At 39.9% G+C, this 22,652-nt stretch overlaps 1 protein-coding gene across 1 annotated transcript; it reads left to right on the plus strand.

Annotated features, from left to right (window-relative positions):
- Positions 1–651: 651 nt before the first annotated feature.
- IL36RN (interleukin 36 receptor antagonist) lies at positions 652–15,660 on the plus strand. Its single transcript, XM_036751854.1, has 4 exons — positions 652–863; positions 12,420–12,505; positions 14,740–14,867; positions 15,185–15,660. Exons 2-4 carry the CDS (start codon positions 12,436–12,438, stop codon positions 15,401–15,403), a joined length of 417 nt encoding a protein of 138 aa, XP_036607749.1. The 5' UTR covers positions 652–863; positions 12,420–12,435; the 3' UTR covers positions 15,404–15,660.
- The last annotated feature ends 6,992 nt before the right edge of the window (positions 15,661–22,652 follow it).

Genomic DNA, 22,652 nt, shown 5'->3' on the forward strand with positions numbered 1-22,652 from the left:
TGTAAGGCGGACTTATTGGGCCTGGAAGCTTTTGATGAAAATATCAAAATGGGGACGCTGGTTTGTGGGCTTGTTATTGTGGAGTGTAAATACATGCTTTAGTTCTCCTGCCTTCTGCCTAGAGAATTCCTTGTATCCTGCGGTTCCGGACCTTTTAGGCACATATGAGATTCTCTTTGAAATCATAAATTCTGCCTTCCTAATATAGCCCCAAAGAAGAGATGTGAGAAGATACCTCTCCACACTCACTCTTTTGCAGAGGTGGGTGGGATCCAGGAGTAAAATGTAGTATTGATCGTTAGATTTTTTTCAATGTATTGATTTTACTGATTTTATTTTTTCCCTTTTAAAGTTTTTTCTTCATAAATACGTTATATGGAATGATTCTCTAGGAGAAGGGAGGACAACAGAGACAGAGTGAAAATGACATACAGAATCAAAACAGAAAAAATCAATAAAATTTAGTTTAAAAAATCAACATGATAGTAAGAACCCTTCTGACTTTGTGTTACACGTGGAGAGATTACTTCAGTGGCTGGTCATCAGCGGAGTGGTGGATAAGGAGAAGATGGTTAATATCAGGGTGGTACAAATGGCTTATTGTTTTTGGTTGTGCATTAAAAGTTTTAATGCTTCTTAGGAAGAGGCTGCTATCTGATAGAAGCTCAGCAGGTGGCAGTAGAGAGCAACCAATGGATTTGAAGAGCCTGAGGACCAGCAGATGGCAGCAGAGAGCAGTTCTACGTAGCCAAGCCCAGACACAGGGCAGGTAGAAGAGTTGCCCACCCACTCAGAAGGGATGATGTGACTCCCTACAGAGAGGAGCATAATGCTATCCTTAGGGGATAATGCTGCAATCACAGGTAGGGTTCTTAAACTTTTTGGTGTCATGGTTGTTGTTGTGTTTGTTCTTCATTCTCAAAGAGGCCCACGATATCAGGGAGATGATGACACGACTTGCAGTTGCCTTAAATTTGAGTGAGGGAGGGTTTTGCAAGGTCACCAGCCTCACTTTCTCCTCCAGAGCCATCTGGGTCCAGTGACCAGATATTCATCAGGACGACTGGAGATGGTCCAGCTGGTGTCACGGACCCCTTTAGCAGTTTGGTGAAACCTATGGACCCCTCCTCAAAACAGTGCTTTAAATAAATCAAATATAGAGAATTACAAAAGAAACCAAATATATTGAAATAACTATTAAAGTATTTTTTTAAAAAATTCACAGAACCCAGATTAAGAACTCCTATTCTACAGCATCAGAAATGTGAGTTGCCCCGCTATTTCTGCAATCCAGCCATATACCTGTGAGCCTTCCATGTATGTTCCCTGGTCATATGTGTTCTCTGTGTGCCCTCCCCTACTAATGGCCAGTGATAGAGTGTACCCCATGTATATGGGGGGGATCTTTATCCATCATTTAATTTGCCTTAATTGATTAAATGTCTTTTGTTTGAAGCCCTGTGTCCTCTGGGTGGAAGGAGCTCCTAAGCGATGAATTTGGGTGAATGCTTATCAACTGAGTGCCTCAAGCTTGGAATAGATTTCTAAGGGCCCATGTGTGAAGGAAACCCCAGATTCTACATATAAAGCTGGGTTGTTTTTACATAAAACTATCTTTAATTTTACATTCATATATATACATATATATAATATTATACACACATATATGGTCAATTATGTATAACTGACTCAAGACGCTATTTGGGGTTTTCTTGGCAAAGATACTAGAATGGTTTGCCATTTCCTTCTCCAATATATAATATTAGATCCGTATAATTAGAGAAGCAAAAGGAAACACTCTGGACTTTGTGGCAGAAGAAGAGATCTATTCCCATCACTACCACTTATTAGTTGTGTAATCTTAGGCAGCTCCCTTAACTTTGCTGAAACTGTTTCCTCACTTGTGAAATGGAGGCAGTATTATCTTAGATTACCTACTAGTTATTAGAATAAAGTAAAATGGCTGTATAGAAAGGACTTTGAAAATAACAAAATGCTATTTGATGAAAATGGCTGTCTGGTTATCACCAGTAAAATGCAGGATAACTCCGGAATCATTTAGAAAAATGCAGCAAAGCAATTAGCATTTCTGTGAATTTCAATCGGGAGAAAGAAGGGAAATATGCTCAAAGTACTTCTTTCCTTATCAAATATTCCTCAAGTACTTGTTTTTTCCCTCTGTTCTGACTCTACAGAATTTTCTATTTGTGTTCTTTGGTCACCTGTGTTCTCATCAGCCTTCATCATCCTTTTCTCCCTGGAGGTGCCTCTGCTTCTGGGACTCTCTCCTCCTCCAGTGGATGAGTTCTTGCCTGAAACCTCCATTTAGAGGAGTTCCCAGGCCAGCCATGCTTACTCCTGTCCCAGGTCTGCTTCTATCCCTCCAGACTTTCCTACATCTGCACGTATCTTCCCCATCTCCATTCTCTGACCCCTACCTCTTGTTCTTGTTTCTTTCTACATGTTGGCTCCCCCCATTTGAATGTAAGCTTCTTCAGGGTAGAGAATGTCTTTCTTTTTACTTGCATTTATATTCTCAGTGCTCGTAACAGTACCTGGCACATGGTAAGAGCTTAATAAATGCCCTATCTATCCTTCAGCCAGGTCTTAATTAGTGAGATTTAATTGGATCGAGTTCACACAAAAGTCAATATATCACCCTGTGATGTCATTGGTCCACTTTGAAAATGAAGGACCAACAACAATTAATGAGAATAGAATTCCCTGAAATGATTGTAAGAATTAGAATATACAGTATTCAAAGTCATAATTATGTAAAATATGATAACTGGTTCCAGCCCAATGAAAATATGACATGTAAATTCCAATAATTCGGTCACTTCAGAGGATTTTTTATTTGCACTAATTGAGATCTCTCTCTCTTTCTGTCTGTCTGTCTCTCTCTCTCTCTCTCTCTCTCTCTCTCTCCCTATCTGCCTGTCTATCCATCCACCTATGCATTTATCCATTCATCTATGTATCTATCTATCTGTCTATCTTCTATGTATGTATGTATCTATCCTCTATGTATCTCTCTCTCTATCTACTTTGTCTTGATCTCTTTTGCCTCTCCCTAATTGCATGTTAGATTATTCTTATCTATTTACCTTTTACGTGCATCTAACCACCCCCCCAGCATATTCTAAACTTCTTGAGGCACATATTGTTTCAATATTTAATCTTCGTAAACACTTATTGACTAATGTTTGTTCACCTGGCTTATTTCCTAAGCATTGTTATAGTTTCTAATGTCATTTCCCAATTCTCATCATGAGTCAGGACTGAGGCTGACAGGCGGGTGTAGGGGACAAGGAAGGCCCTAGCTAAGGCACTCAATATAAGGCTGGTTATTATATTCTCACCTAGCAATGAACCTGGAAAGAGGAATCTAGTAGGAGGAAATCTAAATTGGGAAGAGGTACAGAAATATATGTGCAGCCTGAAACTAAGCAGGAAGCTAGAGAGCAGTTAATAGCTCCAAGTCTCAATAAGGAAGTCAATTATTCAGTCAATCTACGAGCATTTTTCCAATAGCTCTTATATGTCAGGAATTCTGTTAGGCAACAGTGGTACAAAGATAAAAATGAAAATGTTCTTGCCCTCAAGGAGCTTGCATTTTACTGGGGGAAAATGACACATACATCTATAGGTATAACCCCCTCAAGGTGGTGAGGTGGTTCCCCAAAACCATAGCTACTCTTCCCCCACACCCTGCCCAGGTATAAGGTACTCTGTGAGTTCTCGCTCCCAAAACTATAGCTCACGCATCCACCACCAATGTGCTTACGTGTTAATAATCACCCAAGAAGACACAATTAGCTCACAACAAAGAATTTACTGAGATGACATAAGAAACAGTAAGAACAAAATGTTCCCTCCATAAAAGTGGGTCACACTCTCCCACAATTAGCAGTGTCAGTGGAAGGATTGGAGTGTTCATCGAGTACATCAATAGGTGTGACCAAGACAACTCACCCCCCGACATTGTAGCTCCCGATCATCCTTTCCCTTGTTTTGGCATCCTGGTGGTTTTCTCTGTGGGTGGAGTATCTCTTCTGGGCAGCCTGCTCAGCTGGTCTTCCTGGACCTATTTTTTTTCAGAGCTCAAATTCTAATAATAATAATGACTAACATTTCCGTAGTACTTACTGTGTGCTACGCTCTTTACAATTAGTGTCTCATTTGATTCTCACACCAGCCCCGGGGGCAGGTGTTATTAATTATCTCCATTTTACAAAGGACGACTATTGCCTGGCTCTCTTTTCTACTCCCAGAGGTCACATTCTTTGGAACCATCTCCTGTCTCAGTGGACTCCTTAAGCAGTTTGTTTCAGTTTTTAAAGGGCCACCAAGAGCAGGACTGATTTTCATTCTCTACTTCCATCAATTCTGATGAGAGAAAGTTTTTCATATCTTGTAAAGGATTAACATTGCCTACACTTATTTAAAACTTTAAAGACTTATCTGTTGTATAGAAAGAAAATCTAATGTGAGTGTGTATGTGAGTAAGAGAGAGACAGAGAGGAGGGAAGAGAGAGAGAGAAGACAGAGAGAGAAGAGACAGGAGACAGAGGGAGAGAGAGAGGAAGGGAGGGGTAGGAGGGAGGGAGGGAGAGAAGGGAAGGAAGGGAGGGAGGAAGGGAGAGAGGGGGAAGGAAGGAGGGAAGAAGAGGGAGGGAATGAGGGAAGGAGGGAGAGGGAGGGAAGGAGGGAGGGAGAGAAAGAGAGAACACTCTAAAGAAGTGATGGTTTGGTACCATTTTCTCTATTGTCAGCCTCACATCTGCTGTGAGAACAACTGGGCTGGGAGGAAATTAATTAGTCGATGATTCCCTGGTCTACTATCCACACCTCCCACCACCATTACCACAACATATATACAAAATTAAGAACAAAAACAAAACAAAACAAAACAAAGCAAGGATGTGATGTGTGGGTTAGGACCTTTTCCTGGAGAATGATGAAAGTTACAGATTAATTTGGCCTGGACAGTTGGGATTAATCTGCTTTGTGGACCAATTAAGGCACATCTGGGACAGAGGCATTGGTTTTAGCCTCTGTTGCTTTAGGGAACTTGATAGCATTCTGAAGCCTCTGTATTTTTATAACTCTTTCCCACATAACTATTTTTAGTCTTATAGCTTTAGTCTATTTTGATGATTCTCTAATTTTGTTGGCCCCTATTCAAATAGTTTTTGCCTTGAGGAATTGTGGGACACTGAATGATTAAGTTAACAACACTACAGGAGAGTAAGGACTCATGTATGCCTAGTTCCTATTTGATATGAGGAGCCTGTTCTATTGAGTTCTTTGAGAGACTGAAGGTCTGAAGCATTTTAAGGTTAGTATATGTAATAAGCGAGTTAATTTACTTTTCAGAACTAAACTTATGATAGCATGCTAGGTCAGTAAATTTATATTAAGCCATAATTATAATGTTTAAAATTTGCAATACCATAATTTCCAAAATTTTATGGCACACTTAGCAGTGCTCGGTGGTTTGAGAACCACTGATTTATTACCTTTATGGCTTGGAGTCATAGATTTCCCTCTTTCCCTCCACTAAAATTATCCTCTGATGACTCATAATGATGGGCAGTTAAAAAGTTTTTGCACAAGAAAACAACCAATGCATCTAAAATTAGAAAGAAAGCAGGTAATGGGGGGGAGGAATCTTTACAGCAATTTTCTCTGATAAAGGTCTCATTTCCAAGTTATATTTCCAAGACACCTGCAGCTAGGGAGCTCAGCAGATAAAGTATTGGGCCCAGAGCCAGGAAAGCTGCGTTTAAATCTGGCCTCAGACGTACTAGGTGTGTAATCCTCAGCAAATCATTTAACTTCTTTCTATCTCCATGTCCTCTCATGTGAAATGGGGGGAAAAGGAAATAATATTTGTAAAACATTTTGCAAACCTTAAAGTACCATGTAAATGTTGGCTATCATATTATAGATATTTTTATATGAGGAACTAATTCAAATTTGTAAGAATAAGAGCAATTCCCCAAGAGATAAATGGTCAAAGGATAGGAATAGGCAATTTTCAAAGAAAAAAAATCAAACTATCATTATTCATATGCGAAAGTACTCCAAGTTATTTAGAGAGAAATTCAAATTTTAAAAACTCTCGGGCTCCACATTGTACCCTTCAGAGTAGAAAAAGGACAAAAAGGGGAACGACAAATGTTGGTGTAGCTGCAGAAAAACAGATACAGTTCCTGCGCTGTTAGTGGAACTGTGATTCTGGAAAGTAATGTCTAGACTATGCCCAGCAAATTACTAAACTTTACATAACCATTGACTTAGCAATACCACCACTAGGTATATATCACAAATAGAGCAAATAAAGATGGAAAGGACCCAAAGGTACAAAAATATTTCTAGTAGTTCTTTGGGGGGGGCACAAACTACAGGAAGCTAATATCCATTAATTGGGGAATGATTGAACAAATTATGGTTATAGAATAATAGAATAGAAATGATAGAATACTCTTGCTGTAAGAAATGATGAAAGGAGGGACAGTTAGGTGGTGCAGTGCATAGCACACCAGCCCTGAAGTCAGGAGAATCTGAGTTCAAATCCAACCTCAGACGCTTAGTAGTTGTGTGACCCTGAGCAAGTCAGTTAACCCCAATTACCTCAAATAAAAAAAAAGAAATGATGAAAGTGATGGTTTTAGGGGATTGGGGGAAGAGTTGTGTGAACTGATACAGAGTGAAGTGGGCAGAACCAGGAAAACAATTCGTATGATAACAACATTGTAAAGACAAATAATTTTGAATGATGTAAGAATGTAATTGACCAACCATGATCCCAAGGAGCCAATGATGAAGCACGCTGTCCACCTCCTGACAAAGAAGTGACCAACTCAAAGGATGAGCCATGTGTTTTTTGGGATATGACCAGTGCAGGTATTTATTTTGACTATGCAAATTTGTTACAAAGGCTTTGTTTCTCTTTCTCTTTTTCCAATGATGAGGAGAGGAGAGTGGGAGAAAGAAAAAAATGATTTTGTTGATTGAAAAAATTAAATTTCAAAAATTCATACTACCCTCTTAATTTTTGTTTCTTGAAGGCTTTGCTAGCAGTAGGCTTAGAGTAGGAGGATACCTTGGAAGTTGCTGCATTTGGCCTACTCATTTTACATATGAGAAAACCGCAGGTGACAGAGATTAAGTGATTTGCCCAGTGTCACATAGTAAGTGTCTGAGGAAGGAATTGAACCTCAGGTCTTCCTTCCTCTAAAACCAGGGCTTTGTCCACCGTTGTCTCTTTACCAAGCTGACTGGCTTTGAGTACAACTCTAAGAATGGATCATGTATCTCCTGTCTGAAGACTAGATTAGCTAAGTTGAGGGGTTCAACCCCAGATTGACCACAGGTGATTTTCCCCCCACACTTTTGGCCATTCTTGTAGTCACAGGAGGGCTGTGATCTGTGTCAATGGAATGAGGATCCACTCCAACAAAACCACTTAGACCATAAATTATCAAGGAGGATGTAGGTTAAAGTGCAGGATAAAATATATTGTAGTGAGCCCAGAAAGCTGAGGGGACAGAGGGAGGTCAGGTCCACTTCCTGCCCCTTCCCCAGCCCCCAAAGGCTATGAGGGAGCTTGCCCAAAGAGGTTGAGATTCCAAAGTAACTGGGAAGGAAAGCACCCTGGACAGATCCCAAACTAGGGTTGTTTCCTTAAGCTATACTAAGACATTTGGGTTAAAAGAACAAAGGTTGTATCTCTGGAGTCTGGTCAAATGAGTGGATCTCCTTGGTTACAAGATCAGAGATTTAGACCTGGAAGTGATTATCTAGTCCAAATTCTTCATTTTATAGCTAAGGGAGACTGAGTACCAGAAAGATAATAAATAGCAGTGCCAAAATTCAAACTGTCATCTTCCAATTCCAGTTCCAAGCTCTTTCTCCCATGTCACAAGCCTCCCTGTCCCGAGCTGTTCTCCACAGGCAATGCTCTTCTAACCTACCACTAACACTGACTCACTAGGTATTCTGGAGAAATTGGTAAGTCCTTAAATTACTAGGAACGTTTGTGGTATTGTAGTGACATGTTCCAACTTGGGACTTCCCTTTACATGGAAAGGGGTGAGTCAGTGATTTTCCTCCTCCCCTTGTATCTTATATAGCATGAGTGGATCTCTTTTGGGAGCTGACGGAGCATTGACTTGGGGCAGAAGGCAGAAAAGGTATGGTCAGGGCAGACTGGTGTTTCATAGCTTTACTTTCTAATACCTTGATGCTTCCCAGGTGGCTTTGGGAACTGTTCTAAGTGGCTCCATTCCACCCTTCCTTGGTCTGGGAAAACATTTTTCTTTTCCTTCTTGTAGGGAAGAAGGGACAAAGTTGGAAAGGGGATGTGGGGTCAGGTTCCTAGAGGGGTCTCAACCTTCTGCTTAGCCTCAGAGGCCTGCTTCCTCTCCCTTTTCATGACAACTTAGACCCTATCCCCTATTAGGGCTTTTTTTCTAGAAGTCAGAAGATCTTCCAAACTGGGGAGCTCAAGATGGTTCTAAGCAAGGCCTTATGCTTCCGGTGAGTCTTCCCTGAATCAAAACTGTTCAAATTCTATGTAAAATGCTGCATGATCAAGGCAAAGCCTAATTCTAGAGGAAAGGTCTCCCACACCCATCGCATCCCTACTCCCTGTTGTCCCTCCAGAATTGGTGGAGCTCAAATGGGTGAGTTTCTAGGGTTTCTCTGTTTCCCTTAATATAATGCTTGTTTCCAACAGCAGGTGACAGTAACTATAAGCAAAACCTCTTGACCTCTTGCTACTGCTTCTTAAAATTTAGTACCCCCACTTCATGGAGAATCGACTTTTGTGGTTATTTGCATGCTGTCTCCCCAACTTGGAATGTAGATTCTTTGAGAGCTGGGACTGTGTATTGCTGCTTTCCTTTCCTCAACGCCTGGCTCACATAGCATGCTTCTGTGCTTGTTGACTGACTGCATGATTGCCCTGTTTCTTTAGGGGACCATAGGATCCTAGATCTAGAGCTGGAAGGGTTCTTTGGGATCATTTAGTTCAACCCCCTCATTTTACATATGAGGAAACTGAGACAGTCTTCACTGTGCTGTGAGCTTACGTAGTCTAGTGCTAAGAAATCTCCTGAGTTCAGAGCTCTAAAGCTAGAAGAAACCCTAGAGATCAAGTCCAGCTCTCCCATTTTATAGATGAAGAAACAGAGTCTCAAAAAACTTACTCAACATCACAGAGGCAATAAGTGGGATTTGAATCCAGATTCTCAGACTCTAAATCCTACGCCTTTTCCACTGCACCATAATGCCAGTGTGGAAGGAAGGAAGGGAGGGAAGGAGGAAAGGAAGGAAAACAGGGAAGGAGAGAGGGAGGAAGGAGGTACATAGGGAAGGAGGGAAGAAAGGAAAGAAAAAAGGAAGTCAAGGGAAGGAGGGATAGAGAAAAGAAGGAAGAGAAGGAGAGAAAGAAGGAGAGATTAGAGGAAGGGCGGGACAGAGAAAAAGAAAGGATTAGAGGGAAGGAGAGAGAGAGGCAGGGAGACAAGGAAGAAAAGAAAGGAGGAAAGAAGGGAGAGAGGGAAAGAGGGAAGGAAGGAAGGAGAAAAGGAAGGAGGAAGAAAAGAAGGGAGAACAGAAAGAGGAAAGGAAAGAAACAAGTAATCATTTATTTAATGCCTACTATATGCCAGGCACTGTGCTAAGCACTTTTACAAATATTATTTCATTTTATGCTCACAACAACCCTAGGAAGTAGGTGATATTATCAACTTTATTTTACACTTGGGAAAACCAAGGAAGACCGGATATTTTTTTAAGTGATTTGTCTAGGGTCATGCAGCTAATAATTGTCTGAGATCACATTTGAACTCAGGTCTTCAGGCTCAGTTTTATCCACTGTTCCCCCTAACTGGGGAAGGAGACAGAAGAACAGGATGTCTTTGCCATTAACTAAACTGTGTGACTAACCACAAAAAAACTTCTCTGTGTCTTAGTTTCATAGAATTCTAGAATGTCAGAGCTGAAAAAGCTTCTAGGTTTCATCTAGTCTAACCATTTCCTTTTTTAAACTTTAAAGACATAGATATCTTTTGTTTTAATGCAGTAGAGGCTTTCTAGCAAACATCTAAATAATGCCCCCGAAACAAAAACAGTGAACTTATTATTTTTTAAAATGAGGGATATAACTATTTTAACTTTGACAATATCAATCTCTGAACTTTAAAAAGGAGGAAACAGGCCCAGAGAGGTTAGACAACTTTCCCAAAGCCACACAGCTAACTTGTGGTGAAGCCAAGTGTTGAAATTGGAGTCTCCTGTCTACTGGTCTAGTTCCCTTTTTGCTTTCTCTGTCATCTCAGCTGTGAAGTGGAGATAATTGTCTCACCTCCAGTATGCGAATGCTCTTTATTAAGATAGGATCTTGTCTAATTTAATCTGAGCTTCTTTTTACTTCCCCCCTCATACTTTGCACAGTCCATTACACATAATGGGCACTTAAGAAACATTTGCTGAATGCTGTGGGCATCACATGAGGTAGTAGGTGGCGAGTGCTTTGAAATCTCAAATATATGAAATTGTTATTAGAGACACAGAGAAGTAATGGCAAAGAGGAGGAAGAATAAGGAAGAAAACTTGCTTGGAGAGAAACTTTAGAGAGCATCTGGTCCAACACTATCATTTTACAGATAGAGAAACTGAGACCCAGAGAGGTGATGGGGTTTGTGCAGAGCCACACATCTAAGTGATGGCAAAGCAAAGTCCAGAGGTCAAAGTTCCTGACTCCTGGGCCCTTCTATTCTACCTCTCCCAGGAAGCTGGTTCTGGCAAAAGAGATAGAACAGAAGAGGGAAGGAAAATAGACTTTGGTGTCTGGCCAGGGACTTTGAGGTGAGCCCATTGGGTTGTGCATGAGCTCAGAAGAGCTGGGAGAGAAATGTCTCATTTGGTGAAACGGGCACAGAAATGGGAGTTGGGGGGAAAGTCGGAGGAGCTTAGTAGCGATAAAAGTAAGGGGGGAAGTAATGGGACAAATCTTGAGGAAAGCAAAGAATCATAAGCTTCAGAGATCAAAGGGACTTTACATCTGTTTTTAATCCAGGGGTCCTTAACTTTTTTGGGTAAGGTCTGATGAAGTCTTTGGATGCCTTTTCAGAATAATTTTTATATGTATTTAATATTTTATTCTTCCCCAATTTACACATAAAGACTATTTTTAAGATTTATTCTTAAAATTTTTTGAATTCCAAATTCTCTCCCTCCCTCCCCTATCCCCTCATTGAGAAGGCAAGCAATTTAATATAAGTTATACATGTGCAGTCATGCAAAATATATTTCCATATTAGTCATGTTATAGAAGAAAACACAGCCCCTTCCTCATTAAAAAAACCAAGAAAAATAAAGTTTTTTAAAGTATCCTTTGATCTGCATTCAGACACCGTCAGTTCTTTCTCTGGAGATGTATGGCATTTTTCAATGTAAGTCCCTCACAGTTGTCTTGGGTCATTGTGTTTCTGAGAATAGCTAAGTCATTCACAACTGGTCATCATACAATATTATCATTCCTGTGTACAATGTTTTCCAGGTTCTACTCTTTCACTCTGCCTCAGTTAATGTGAGTCCAGGTTTTTCTGAGAGCATCCTGTCCATCATGTCTTATAGCACAATGGTACTCCATCACAGTCATACACCACAACTTGTCCAGCCATTCTCCAGTTGATGGGCCTCCCCATCAATTTCCACCACAAAAAGAGCTCCTATCAATATTTTTATACAGATAGGTCATTTTCCTTTTTGTTTCTTTTCTCTTTTAGATACAGAAATGGTAGTGGTATTAACCCTTTGGCCATAGTTTCAAGTTGCTTTACAGAATGGTTAAATCAGTTCACAACTCAACCAACAGTGCACTAGTGTCTGAATTTTCCCACATCTCCTCCATTTGTCATTTTCCTTTTCTATCATATTATCCAATCTGATAGGTGTGGGGTGGTACCTTAGAGCTGTGTGAATTTGCCTTTCTCTAATCAATAGTGATTTAGAACATTATTTCTTATGACTATAGATAGTTCTGATTACTTTGTCTGAAAGCTGTCTATTCATATCCTTTTTCCCATTTATCAGTAGGAGAAGGATGTTGTTAAGTGCATAAAAGAAAATACATAGGAATACAAATGAAGCAAGTTATAATGAAATAGTCATCAAAATATTTTTAAAACCAAGTTCATCTCCTGATCCTCCTTCCGCCTTCTGTACTGATATAGAGGAGGAAACTGAGACTCAGAACCTTTCTCCAGGTCACAGAGAGAGCAAGATGCAGAGCCTGGATTCTGACCTTGGTCCTCTGATTTGGAATCCGAGGCTGCTTTCACTGCACCATGGAAGGGCCTGTTGCTGTCTTCACCAAACTTAAATAGACTCTTGTATTTCAGAATAAAAGATGCTTCAATGAAGTTCATTTATGTGCAGAATGATCAGCTTCTGGCCGGAAGAGTGCAAGCAGGAAAAGTTATTGATGGTTAGTTACAAAATCAGCCCCGGTTTTGCCAGGCTTTCTCCACATTGCCTCTTGGGAGCACAGAAAGGTCCATCATGCAGATTAGCACTGGCTCACAGGCTCTGGTCCCAGAAATACTCGTTATATTTAAATTAGAATCTTAAGAGCTGGAGAGCACCTTGGCTCAAGACTTCATGAAGTCATTTATCATGACAGAACAAATCAAAAGTCCCTAACAAAGAAACTATATTTCAACAGGTCCCCAAATATTCTTATACGTTGTTGCTATGACATTGGAAGGATTAGGAACATTTTCTCACATAGAAGGACTTTTCTCCATATTTAGGTTTTGTCTTGGCTGAGCCCTCTGTTTTCCTGGGAAGAAGAGATTGGTTAGGGGCAGCTAGGTGGCTCAGTGAGTAGACCATCAGTCCTGGAGTCAGGAGGACCTGAGTTCAAATCCAGCCTCAGATGCTTGACACACTTACTAGCTGTGTGACCTTGGTCAAGTCACTTAACCCCAATTGTCCTACCTTCCCTCTTCAAAAAAAAGAAAAGACTGGTAGTGAGGTCTTTGTTTTTCTACTAGCTGATATAGATTAGCCTTTCAGTATCATAGTGGGGCATATTCCTGCCCTTCCCCTAATGTCTCCTAATGGCTGAGAGAATCTGGGTACAGGTAGGCATGTCCTCCGGAAAGAGAGGATATAGCTGAGCAATGCAAGTACATTTTTTGCTTTGAGAAGAAGGCAGAGTTTTATCTTCCGTGTTTCTCTGGCCTCTTGTGTCATCTGCTTATCCAAATATCTGGTGTATTCCTGGATGCTCAGATTCTGTAACTCAGCACCTCACAGGAGGAAGCAGGCACCCATACTCCAGACCTTCCATTCTGCCTTCTACCTTATAGAAACTTATCCACTCTGTGTCTCTAGCTGTCAGGCAAGAAAGTATCTGGATAAATAATTCCTTCAGGGATTACACACACACACACACACACACACACACACACACACACACACACCAGCCTGCCATGGTGCCTAGACTCCATGAAAATGCAAATACTCTCAAAGTGCTAGAGCATTATCAGCCCTGGAGGGGATATACATATATATATATATATATATATATATATATATATATATATATATAGTATGTACATATATATGTACGTATGTGTATATATGTGTATATGTATATTTATAATGTATATGTGTATATATATATGTGTGTGTGTGTGTGTGTGTGTGTGTGTGTGTGTGTGTGTGTGTGTGTGGTGGGAGGGATGTTCAGTAGAAAGAGGACTTTCTCATGGCATCCACATAATATTCTATCAATATTACATATCTTCTAAATGATGCTCAGGTGGCATAGACTCTTTTCACTGATGTTGCGGAGACTGGACACAACTTCAAAGTTATGTCTTCAACAAAGAACTAGAGAATTAAAGACTCCTAGATCTAGACAGATGGATACTTTGAGGTCATCTAGTCTAGCACTTCTTAAACTGTGGGTTGCTACCACATATGAGGTTGTGAAAAATTTGGCAACAATAAAAGGTTTCTGAATGCACAAGGACCAAAAATAGTTCCAAATCAAACACGTAACGAATCTGAGGTGTTTCTGGCAGTGCTTGCCCATACTGCATCATGCAATATCACTGCAGCCTTGGTTCTGAACACAAAGCCTGTTCACTTTGCATTGAGTATGCCCTCAGGCCGTGCAATGCCAACACATGCTGCCGAAACTCAAAAAGGGGTCATGAATGGAAAAAAAAATTTAAGAAGCCCTGATCTAGTCCAACCTGCTCCTTTTCTAGTGGAGAAGTCAAGTGCCATGACAAAAGTCACACAGGTTGTATGTGGCATAGCTGAAATTTAAAATCAAGTCACTTGACTCCAAGTCCAGAGCTCTGTGAATAACACACAAAATAAGCCAAACTGAGTAAATGAGTGGGTGGTACTCAGAAAAAGAGAAGATCCTTTAGTACAACACTCTTCCTCCTTGATGGAGGGCTCTCCTACCCCCTGATTCAAATGAATCCAACCAGCACTTTTTTTGTCGTCCTGTTCAGCCAGACTAAATGGTCTTATTCCTTGGACCAGTTAGGGAGGGAACATTTAATCATTCTGGCCAGGCAGCCCCTTGCCTTCTCCCAGTGCTTCAGGTAGGAACTCAGGAGTCATGCTCCCCAGGTTCACTTGTGGGAAGACTAGAGAGGGAGGTCCTCTTTTTCTCCATCTGGCCCCTTTTTCTAGGTGAAGAGATAAACGTGGTCCCCAATAGGTCACTGGATGCCAATCAGTCTCCTATTATCCTGGGCATTGAAAGAGGATCCCAGTGTCTATCAGTTGGGATGGCTCAGCAGCCTATTCTTCAGATAGAGGTGAGTTCTAACCTGCAGTGCCTCCAGGATACCTGAATCTCAGTTAACAACACATAGTCCTGGGTCAGGACCCAGGACAGCAGTCCACTGGGATTTGCCCCTCATTAGAGGAGTAGTGAGTGGTTGGGGCAGGGTGGGAGGGGGGTGGGAATGAGGAAGCCCCCTTTATGCTAACTTCTAGATGCCCTTGAAATCTACCTCCCCAGGGAATCCTTCAATGATCCCTTCTATCCTCAGGGAGGTCAGTAGGCATAGAAAATAGTCTGCCTATGTCCTCTGCCTTAACTTCTCCTCATTGTTCTTGCCTCCACACTCAGCATAAGAACATCATGGACCTTTATCGCAGCAAGGAAGAATCCAAGAACTTTACCTTCTATATGCATGACACTGGACTTACCTCTAGATTAGAGTCAGCCATCTACCCAGGTTGGTTCCTCTGTACTCTTCATCAGGAGAACCAGCCTGTCACCCTCACCAACCACCCCGAGAACTCTGAATCTGTCATAGTTGACTTCTATTTCAAGCGGTGTGTCTAAGATTTAGCTTCCCCTAGCAACCCATTGGAGGGATGGCTCAGCCTAGCATCTGGCTTTTAGCTTCTCTCTTCCTCGGATGATAGAATTTGAGTCAGCAAAGGACCTCAGCAGCCATCACTGAATCTAGAATCAGGAAGATCTGAGATTGAATGTGGCCTCAGATACTTACTAGTTGTGTGACCTAGACAAGTCACTGAACCTCTGTTTGCCTCAGTTTCCTCATCTGTAAAATGGGAACGATATTAGCACCTAGCTTCCAGGGTTGTTGTGAGGAATGAAGAGATATTTGTAAAGCACTTTGTAAACCTTAAAGAACTATATAAATACTGTTATTACTGTTGCTGTTGTTGCTGTATTCTTTAACATGAATGAATCAGTTATACAACATACCTGCCAAGCTGGCATCCATCTTCTTCTTGATGACCTCCAAGCAGGGGGAACCCACCACCATTCTACTTTTGGGCTACTCTAATTTCTAGGAAATCCACCCATCCAAAAGAAAACTAACTCCCACCTCAATTCACCTCTTGCACCCCTGACCCAAGTGATGACAGAGACAAAGCTAGGTTTTATCCGCTCTCCACTCTGACCTTCTGATCCTTACTCTCTTCTTCATCAGTCACCAACCCATGGTGACCATTCATTCTCTGAACATTGCTCAGGTTGTGGCAATTCCTCCAGCTCAGCCTCTAGAAGGATGGATTTCCTGTGGTTTTTTCATTCACTTCCCAGGTCTTTCTTACTGTTCAGGGAATCAGGGGCTCCTTGAATGTTACCGCATCATGTCAGATTTAGGAGGGTAGCAGCTTGAATCAGCTCTGATAGGCACTGCACTGTGAGTATCGACCTGCCCCTGGACCACACACTAGTCTCCACAGTTTGGTTCTCAAAGGCCAGATGCCTACATAATATATATGATACAGCATTTGGGAACTGAAATGCTCCCCAAGTTTTGGCACCATCAGTTTTCTAGGTGACCTTGAAAAAGTCATAAGATCATGGATTAAGAGGTAGGAGAAAACGTAGAGGCTATGTAATCCAATCCCTTCTTTTTACTGATGAAGAAACTAAGGTTCAGAGAAATTAAATGATGCGCTCTTGATCATATAGTATCAGTGGTGCCATAGTACATAGAGCACTGGGCTTGGAATCAGAAAGACTCATCTTCACAAATTCAAATCCAGCCTCAGATGTTTACCAGCTGTGTGACCCTGGACCAGTCACTTAACCCTTTTTTCTCAGTTTCCTCACCTGTAAAATGATCTGGAAAAATAAATGGCAAACTACTCCAGTATCTTTGCCAAGAAAACCCCAAACAGGATCACAGAGAGTCTGACTTGTTAAAAAAAATGACTGAACCACAACAAAAAAAGAACACTTTGCTTCTTCATCTTCAACCTACTGGCAATATGGAACTATAGCTAGAACAAAAGAGATTCATATGGAAGTTTCCAGGAAGTTTCTTGGAGGAGAACAGTATTAAATCAAAGTAGAACATAGTGAAACCCAGATTTCTAAAGAAACCTGGAATGTTTTCTCCCCAGAATCTCCTAGTTTACTCTAAAGTATTTATGTTATTTATTGACATTCACTGTGGCTTTGATCACTCACATGATAATAAGTTTCCAAAAATATTCCCCCATGTGAATTACTCCTCTTTCTCTGGATTCTAATTTCTTTATCCATAAAATAAGAGAATGAAATAGATTATCTTAGAAATCCCTCTCAGTTTTCTCATTTTGTTTCTATGGTTCCTGCATAAATAATTTAATTCCCACAGTTAAGTAAAATGGTTGATTGTTCTTTCAATATTACTTGAAGAAAAAAATTTTAAAAATAACAATAATAGAAAAAATCCGGAACTAATAATGAAATCACTCCAACTAGATAGAGAACTAGGTTCTTGATATTTCAAGGAAACCTATTTTTGATTTGTTTTTCTAGTTTTCTTTTTAAATTTTCATCTACTTATTTATTTGAAGAAGGATGTAGCAAGTCTCCCTCCCACTTCCTCTCCCTATTAACTAATTTAAAAAAGCCCTTACAATAGTTACACACAGTCTGGCAAACAAAGTTGCACATTGGCCATGTAGAAAAATGAATGTCTCACTCTGCATTTTATGTCTATTAGTTCTCTGGCAGGAGGCATCTTCAGTTCTCTGGATTCATGGTTTATGGTTGCCCAATCAGAGTTGTCTTTCAAAGTTGTTTTTCTCAATAATGTTGTTATGATTATATGAGTTTTTTTCTCTTAGTTGTGCTCACTTCACTCTGCATCAGATCATAGAGGTCTCCCCTGTTTTGTCTGAAACTGTCCGTTTCGTCATTTCTTATGGTATAATAATATTCAATTACATTTATTTACCACTATCTGTTAAGTCATTCCCTGAAAGAATCCCCTTAGTTTCCAGTTTGGGGTTTTTAGGAAAAGAGCTGCTATAAATGTTTTTGTACATGTGGGTCCTGCCTAGTGGTGGTATCACTAGGTCAAAGTGTATGCACAGTTTACTAACATTTGAGGCATTATTTTGAATTGTTTTCCAGAATCTCTGGACCAATTCACAGCTTCACCAACAATGCATTAGTATGCCTCTTTTCCAGCAGCCCTCCAACAGTCATCATCTTTCTCATTTAATTTTTGGCAATCTGATGGGTGTAACATGGAACCTGAGCATAGTTTTGATTTTAATTTCTCTTGTCATTAGTGATTTGGAGCATTCTTCATATGAATATTGGAAGCTTGTATTTCTTCCTTTGAAAATTGCCTGTTCATATCCTTTGGTCAGTTATCTATTGGGGAATGGCTCTTAGTCTTACACATTTCAATAAATGCTTCATATATCTTGGATAAAAGACTTCTTTGAATTCTGAGTACTTAGCACAATGGGTGGCACATAGTAAACTCTTAATAAATGCTTTTTGATTAATTGATAGAATGCCTGCAGAACTGTAAACTCAACAGAATTCTAGAGTTGGAAGGCATCTCAAAGGCTATGAATGTGTGGTATCCTTCTAAAATAATATAGGTTTTTGAGAGCAGGATTTATCTTTTTCTTGTATCTGTATATATTGTCTGATGTATGGTAAATGCCTTAAAAATATCTGGTGATTAATTCAAATTTCCCACCTATGAAATGAGTCTTATCTATACCATCCTTGGGAAGGGATCATCTAGCCTCTACTTTAATACTTACTTCCAGGAATAAGGCTCATTATTTCATAAGGCATTCTCAGTTGTGCAGTGGTTAGAATGCTGGGCCTGAAATCAGGAACACCTGAATTCAAATCTTATCCTCAGACACTTATTAACTATGTGACCCTGGGCAAGTCACTTAACCTCTGTCTGCCTCACTTTTCTCAACTATAAAATGGAGACAATTGTAGCATTTACAATTGTTATGAGGATCAAATAAGATAATATTTTAAAGCACCATGCAAACCTTAAAGGACAATACGAATGTTAGCTATTATTAGTGTTGGGAAATTCTTCCTTATGCTGATTTGAAATTCATCTTCTCGTAACTTCTACACATTGGTCTTAGTCTGCCCCCTAGAGTCATATCATGTAAGACCATTCATTATCTTTTCCCCTTGAAAGCCTTCACATATTAGAAAACAGCCATCAAGTCCCCTTAAATCTCTCCTTTAGACTAAACTGTCCCATGTTCTTCAAAAGTTTCTCATATGAATAGCATCAAATACTCTTATTGTCTTGGTTACTTTCTTCTGAACATGCTCTAGCTTGTCAATGTTCTTCATTAAAATGTGGTTCTCTGCCTTGGATTAATCCAGTCACGCTAGGTAGCAATTGGAAATTTTATCAAATAAGTTGCTATACTAGACATACCTTGTGACTGATTGACTAACAATGTTAGGCCTATACCTCAAAGCAATGAAAAAAGAGAAAAAGGTCTTATATGTACAAAACTTAGAAGCTCTTTTTATGTAGAGGCAAAGAACTGGAAACAAAGGTGGCACCTACCACATGGAGGATGGCTACACCAATTATGGTTTATGAATGTGATGGAATATTATTGTTCTGTAAGAAGTGATAAAGGGAATGGTTTTAGCAAAATCTGGGAAGACTTGCATGAACTGATGCAGAGGGAAATGAACTTAAAAACTCTGATCAATGCAATGACAAACCAGGATTCCAGAGGACCAGTGATAAAGCCTGCTACCCACTTCCTGACAGAGAGGTGAATTCAAAGAGCAGAATGAGACATACATTTTTGGACCTGGTAAATGTGTGGGTCCACTTTGCTTGTCTTTGCTTGCTTGTTACAAGGATTGTAGTTTTCTTTTTTCTATTTGGGTTTGGGGAGGCGTAAGTTGAGGAAGTGGAGCTAGTAATAGTTTTGACACAAAAAAATCAGAAGAGGAAAAAAGAGGGTCATTGAAACAATCTTTAGAATGTACAGATAATAGATAAAAGTTTAGAAGGAAACACAGTCAAGCAGGACAGCTTTGAAAAAGACAAGTTGAATTTACTATATACTTTTAAAAAAGCAATTTGTACAGAATAAAGACTTGCAATTTCACATGAAATCTTTTTCTTTTCTATTTTGTATATGGAAATCCTTTGTTTGGCATTTTGAAATTCAGAATAAAATTTGAAATATGGTGCTAGATTTAACACTCCTGATGTTGTTTGATCAGTACATAAGATTATAGGACCAACTATTTTCTTGTTTGGAAAGTTATTTGGGGGACATAAGAGAGGAGGAACGGGTATCCCATTAAGGAAGCTGAACATACCTGAATAGGAATTCCCTCTAAAACATACCAAAAAAATGGTCATCCAGTCTTTGGTTGAAGACATACAGTAATGGGGAGCTCACTACTTTCTAAGGAAGTCTCTTCCATTTTTGCACAACTCTATCAATCCAGAGGACCAGGAGACATCAACAAATCAAATAATAAGAATAGTTAAAATATTCAAGTATTCAAATGGTTAGGGATTTGGGAATTCCTACATATCATAATTTATCCATGTCTGTCCATCGGGTACAACTCTTGTTGTGGCTAAGAGTTAAGGTGGTGAGTGGTTAAAGTACAAAGTCAGTAAATTTTATAAGGGAGAGATTACAAATTTAGAGGCCAGGGAGACCAGCACAATTCAGAATCTCTAGTTGCCCCAGATGGTATCCACACTGTACAAGTATTTCTGAGAGTTTATGATTTCAGGATAAACCTCATGGAGCTTCTATTTGTTACCACACAGGCCACTGGGTACCATGTGTGCTACCAATCATCTATATGGCATAGTGGAGAGAACCTTGGCCTTAGAATCAGGAAACCTGGGTTTGAATCTCATGTTATACACTGGACGATCGTGAACAAGCTGGGTGAGCTTTCAGAGCCATGGTTTCCTCATTTATAAAACAGGAACTGTGGTACATATGGGGATGTGAGTACCTCTTTACAGGGTTGTTATGAAAAGAGACTTCATATATCTTAAACATTATATAAATGTGAGTTATTAAGTAGAATTCAAAGGACACCTGAAAGTGTCTTCTCACATGAAAATATCCTATAGGCCTACTGTAGTATCTGAAATTTCCAAAGGTTAAAGTCATCCTTTTTTATGAAGGAAGTAAAGTCCTTTCTAAAATGCAGACATAACCTGGTACCAACAACAACAACATCTCATTTTTATATAGTGCTATATGGTTTTCAAGATTTTATGTACATTGTCCCTTCTGACCCTCGTAATAAGCCTATGAGGTAAGGGCTAATATTATCCCTATTTTACAAATGATAAAACAGAGGCTCTGACTTGTCCAAGGTCACATAACTAGAAAGCATCTGTGGTACAATTTGAACTGAGGTCTTGTTGTCATTACATGCAAGCACTCCATCTACTCTGCCAACCTGCCTGTTATGGTATTGTACCGCTGGTACCCAGTAACATATTGATAAGAATTAATCCATCTAATTAGGTCCCTGTTACTTAGCAAAGAACATTTCCTGAGGGAATAGGGCATAGAACATGAAACTTTTATGGAAGGAAGGATCATAGGATCAGAACTCTAGAACTAATACTATCCCCTCATTTTATAGATGAGGAATATGAAGGCTAGAGTGTTAAAATGTTTGCCCAAGGTCACAAAGGCAGTAAGCATCAGAGATAAGATGTGGATCAGGTCCTCTGGCTCTGGAGCTAAGATGTTCATAAAATGTTGGTCCTAGGCATGAGATACTGTCAGGGATGACAGGCTTAAGTTAGCTGGTACTGTAAATCAATGGACTCTTTCCTGATTACCCCACATATCCAATCAGTTGCCTAAATATTTTAATTTCTTTTCTCTACAACGATTCTTGAATATATCCCCTTCTCTCTATTCACACAACCACTACCCTGATTCAGAAAAGTATTTGTTTACAACATTTAATAAATTTGATGACAATATATAATAAATTTATAACAAACAGACTTTTATTTTTGCCCCATCCTGTTAAGATTCATGTCTTCTTCCCAACTTTTAGTGACCCCAAAGGAAAATATATTCACATTCTTGTTTAGCAGACATGTATTATACACAGTTGAAGGGATAGGGACTAGAGTTCATGATTTCATTTGTGCAGGAAATTACAATGGTAGAGAGAGAATGTTGCTTTCCACCCAATCTCTATCTCTGGTAGAAAGGGAAATTCTTTCTACTGGTTCAGGGTGGCACTTAGAATGTAAGATGTTTTCAAGTGTTTTGGAAGGTTAGGTGATCTGCCCAGGGTCACACAGCTAATACGTGTCTGAGATGGGACTTGGACCCAGGTCTTCCTGGTTTCCAGGTTGGTTCTCTACCCACTACACTATGGCTGTCAGGCAATTAAAATGTTATGAAATATGGTATTGAGGCTCCCCCATGTCTGGACTGATGCCCTTCTAACGATGTCTAAGCCTTTGATTCAGTTCACAACTTTCATTTCCTAAAGTAACAGCAGTGGAACTCTTCATGAGTCTCTCACCAATGTGCTTGGGCATGCTCTCAACTCTACCCTATCCCCACATCCCTCATGGTGCCCCCAGGAAGTCTTGCCTCTCTAAATTCTAACTATTCTGTTTGATGGGACAATTTCATAGCAATCCCATCACTTTGCAGTTTGGGGTACTTCGATCATTCAGTCAATTTTCAGATGTTTATTAAGTACTTGCTTTGTTGGCTGGTTCTGTGCTAGGTATTAGGGAGACAAAGATAAGGGGATAGAGCACTGGTCCTGGAGACAGTAAGGCCTGAGTTCAAATCCA

Source organism: Trichosurus vulpecula, chromosome 3 (assembly GCF_011100635.1).
Source record: "Trichosurus vulpecula isolate mTriVul1 chromosome 3, mTriVul1.pri, whole genome shotgun sequence".
Taxonomy (NCBI): Eukaryota; Metazoa; Chordata; class Mammalia; order Diprotodontia; family Phalangeridae; genus Trichosurus; species Trichosurus vulpecula.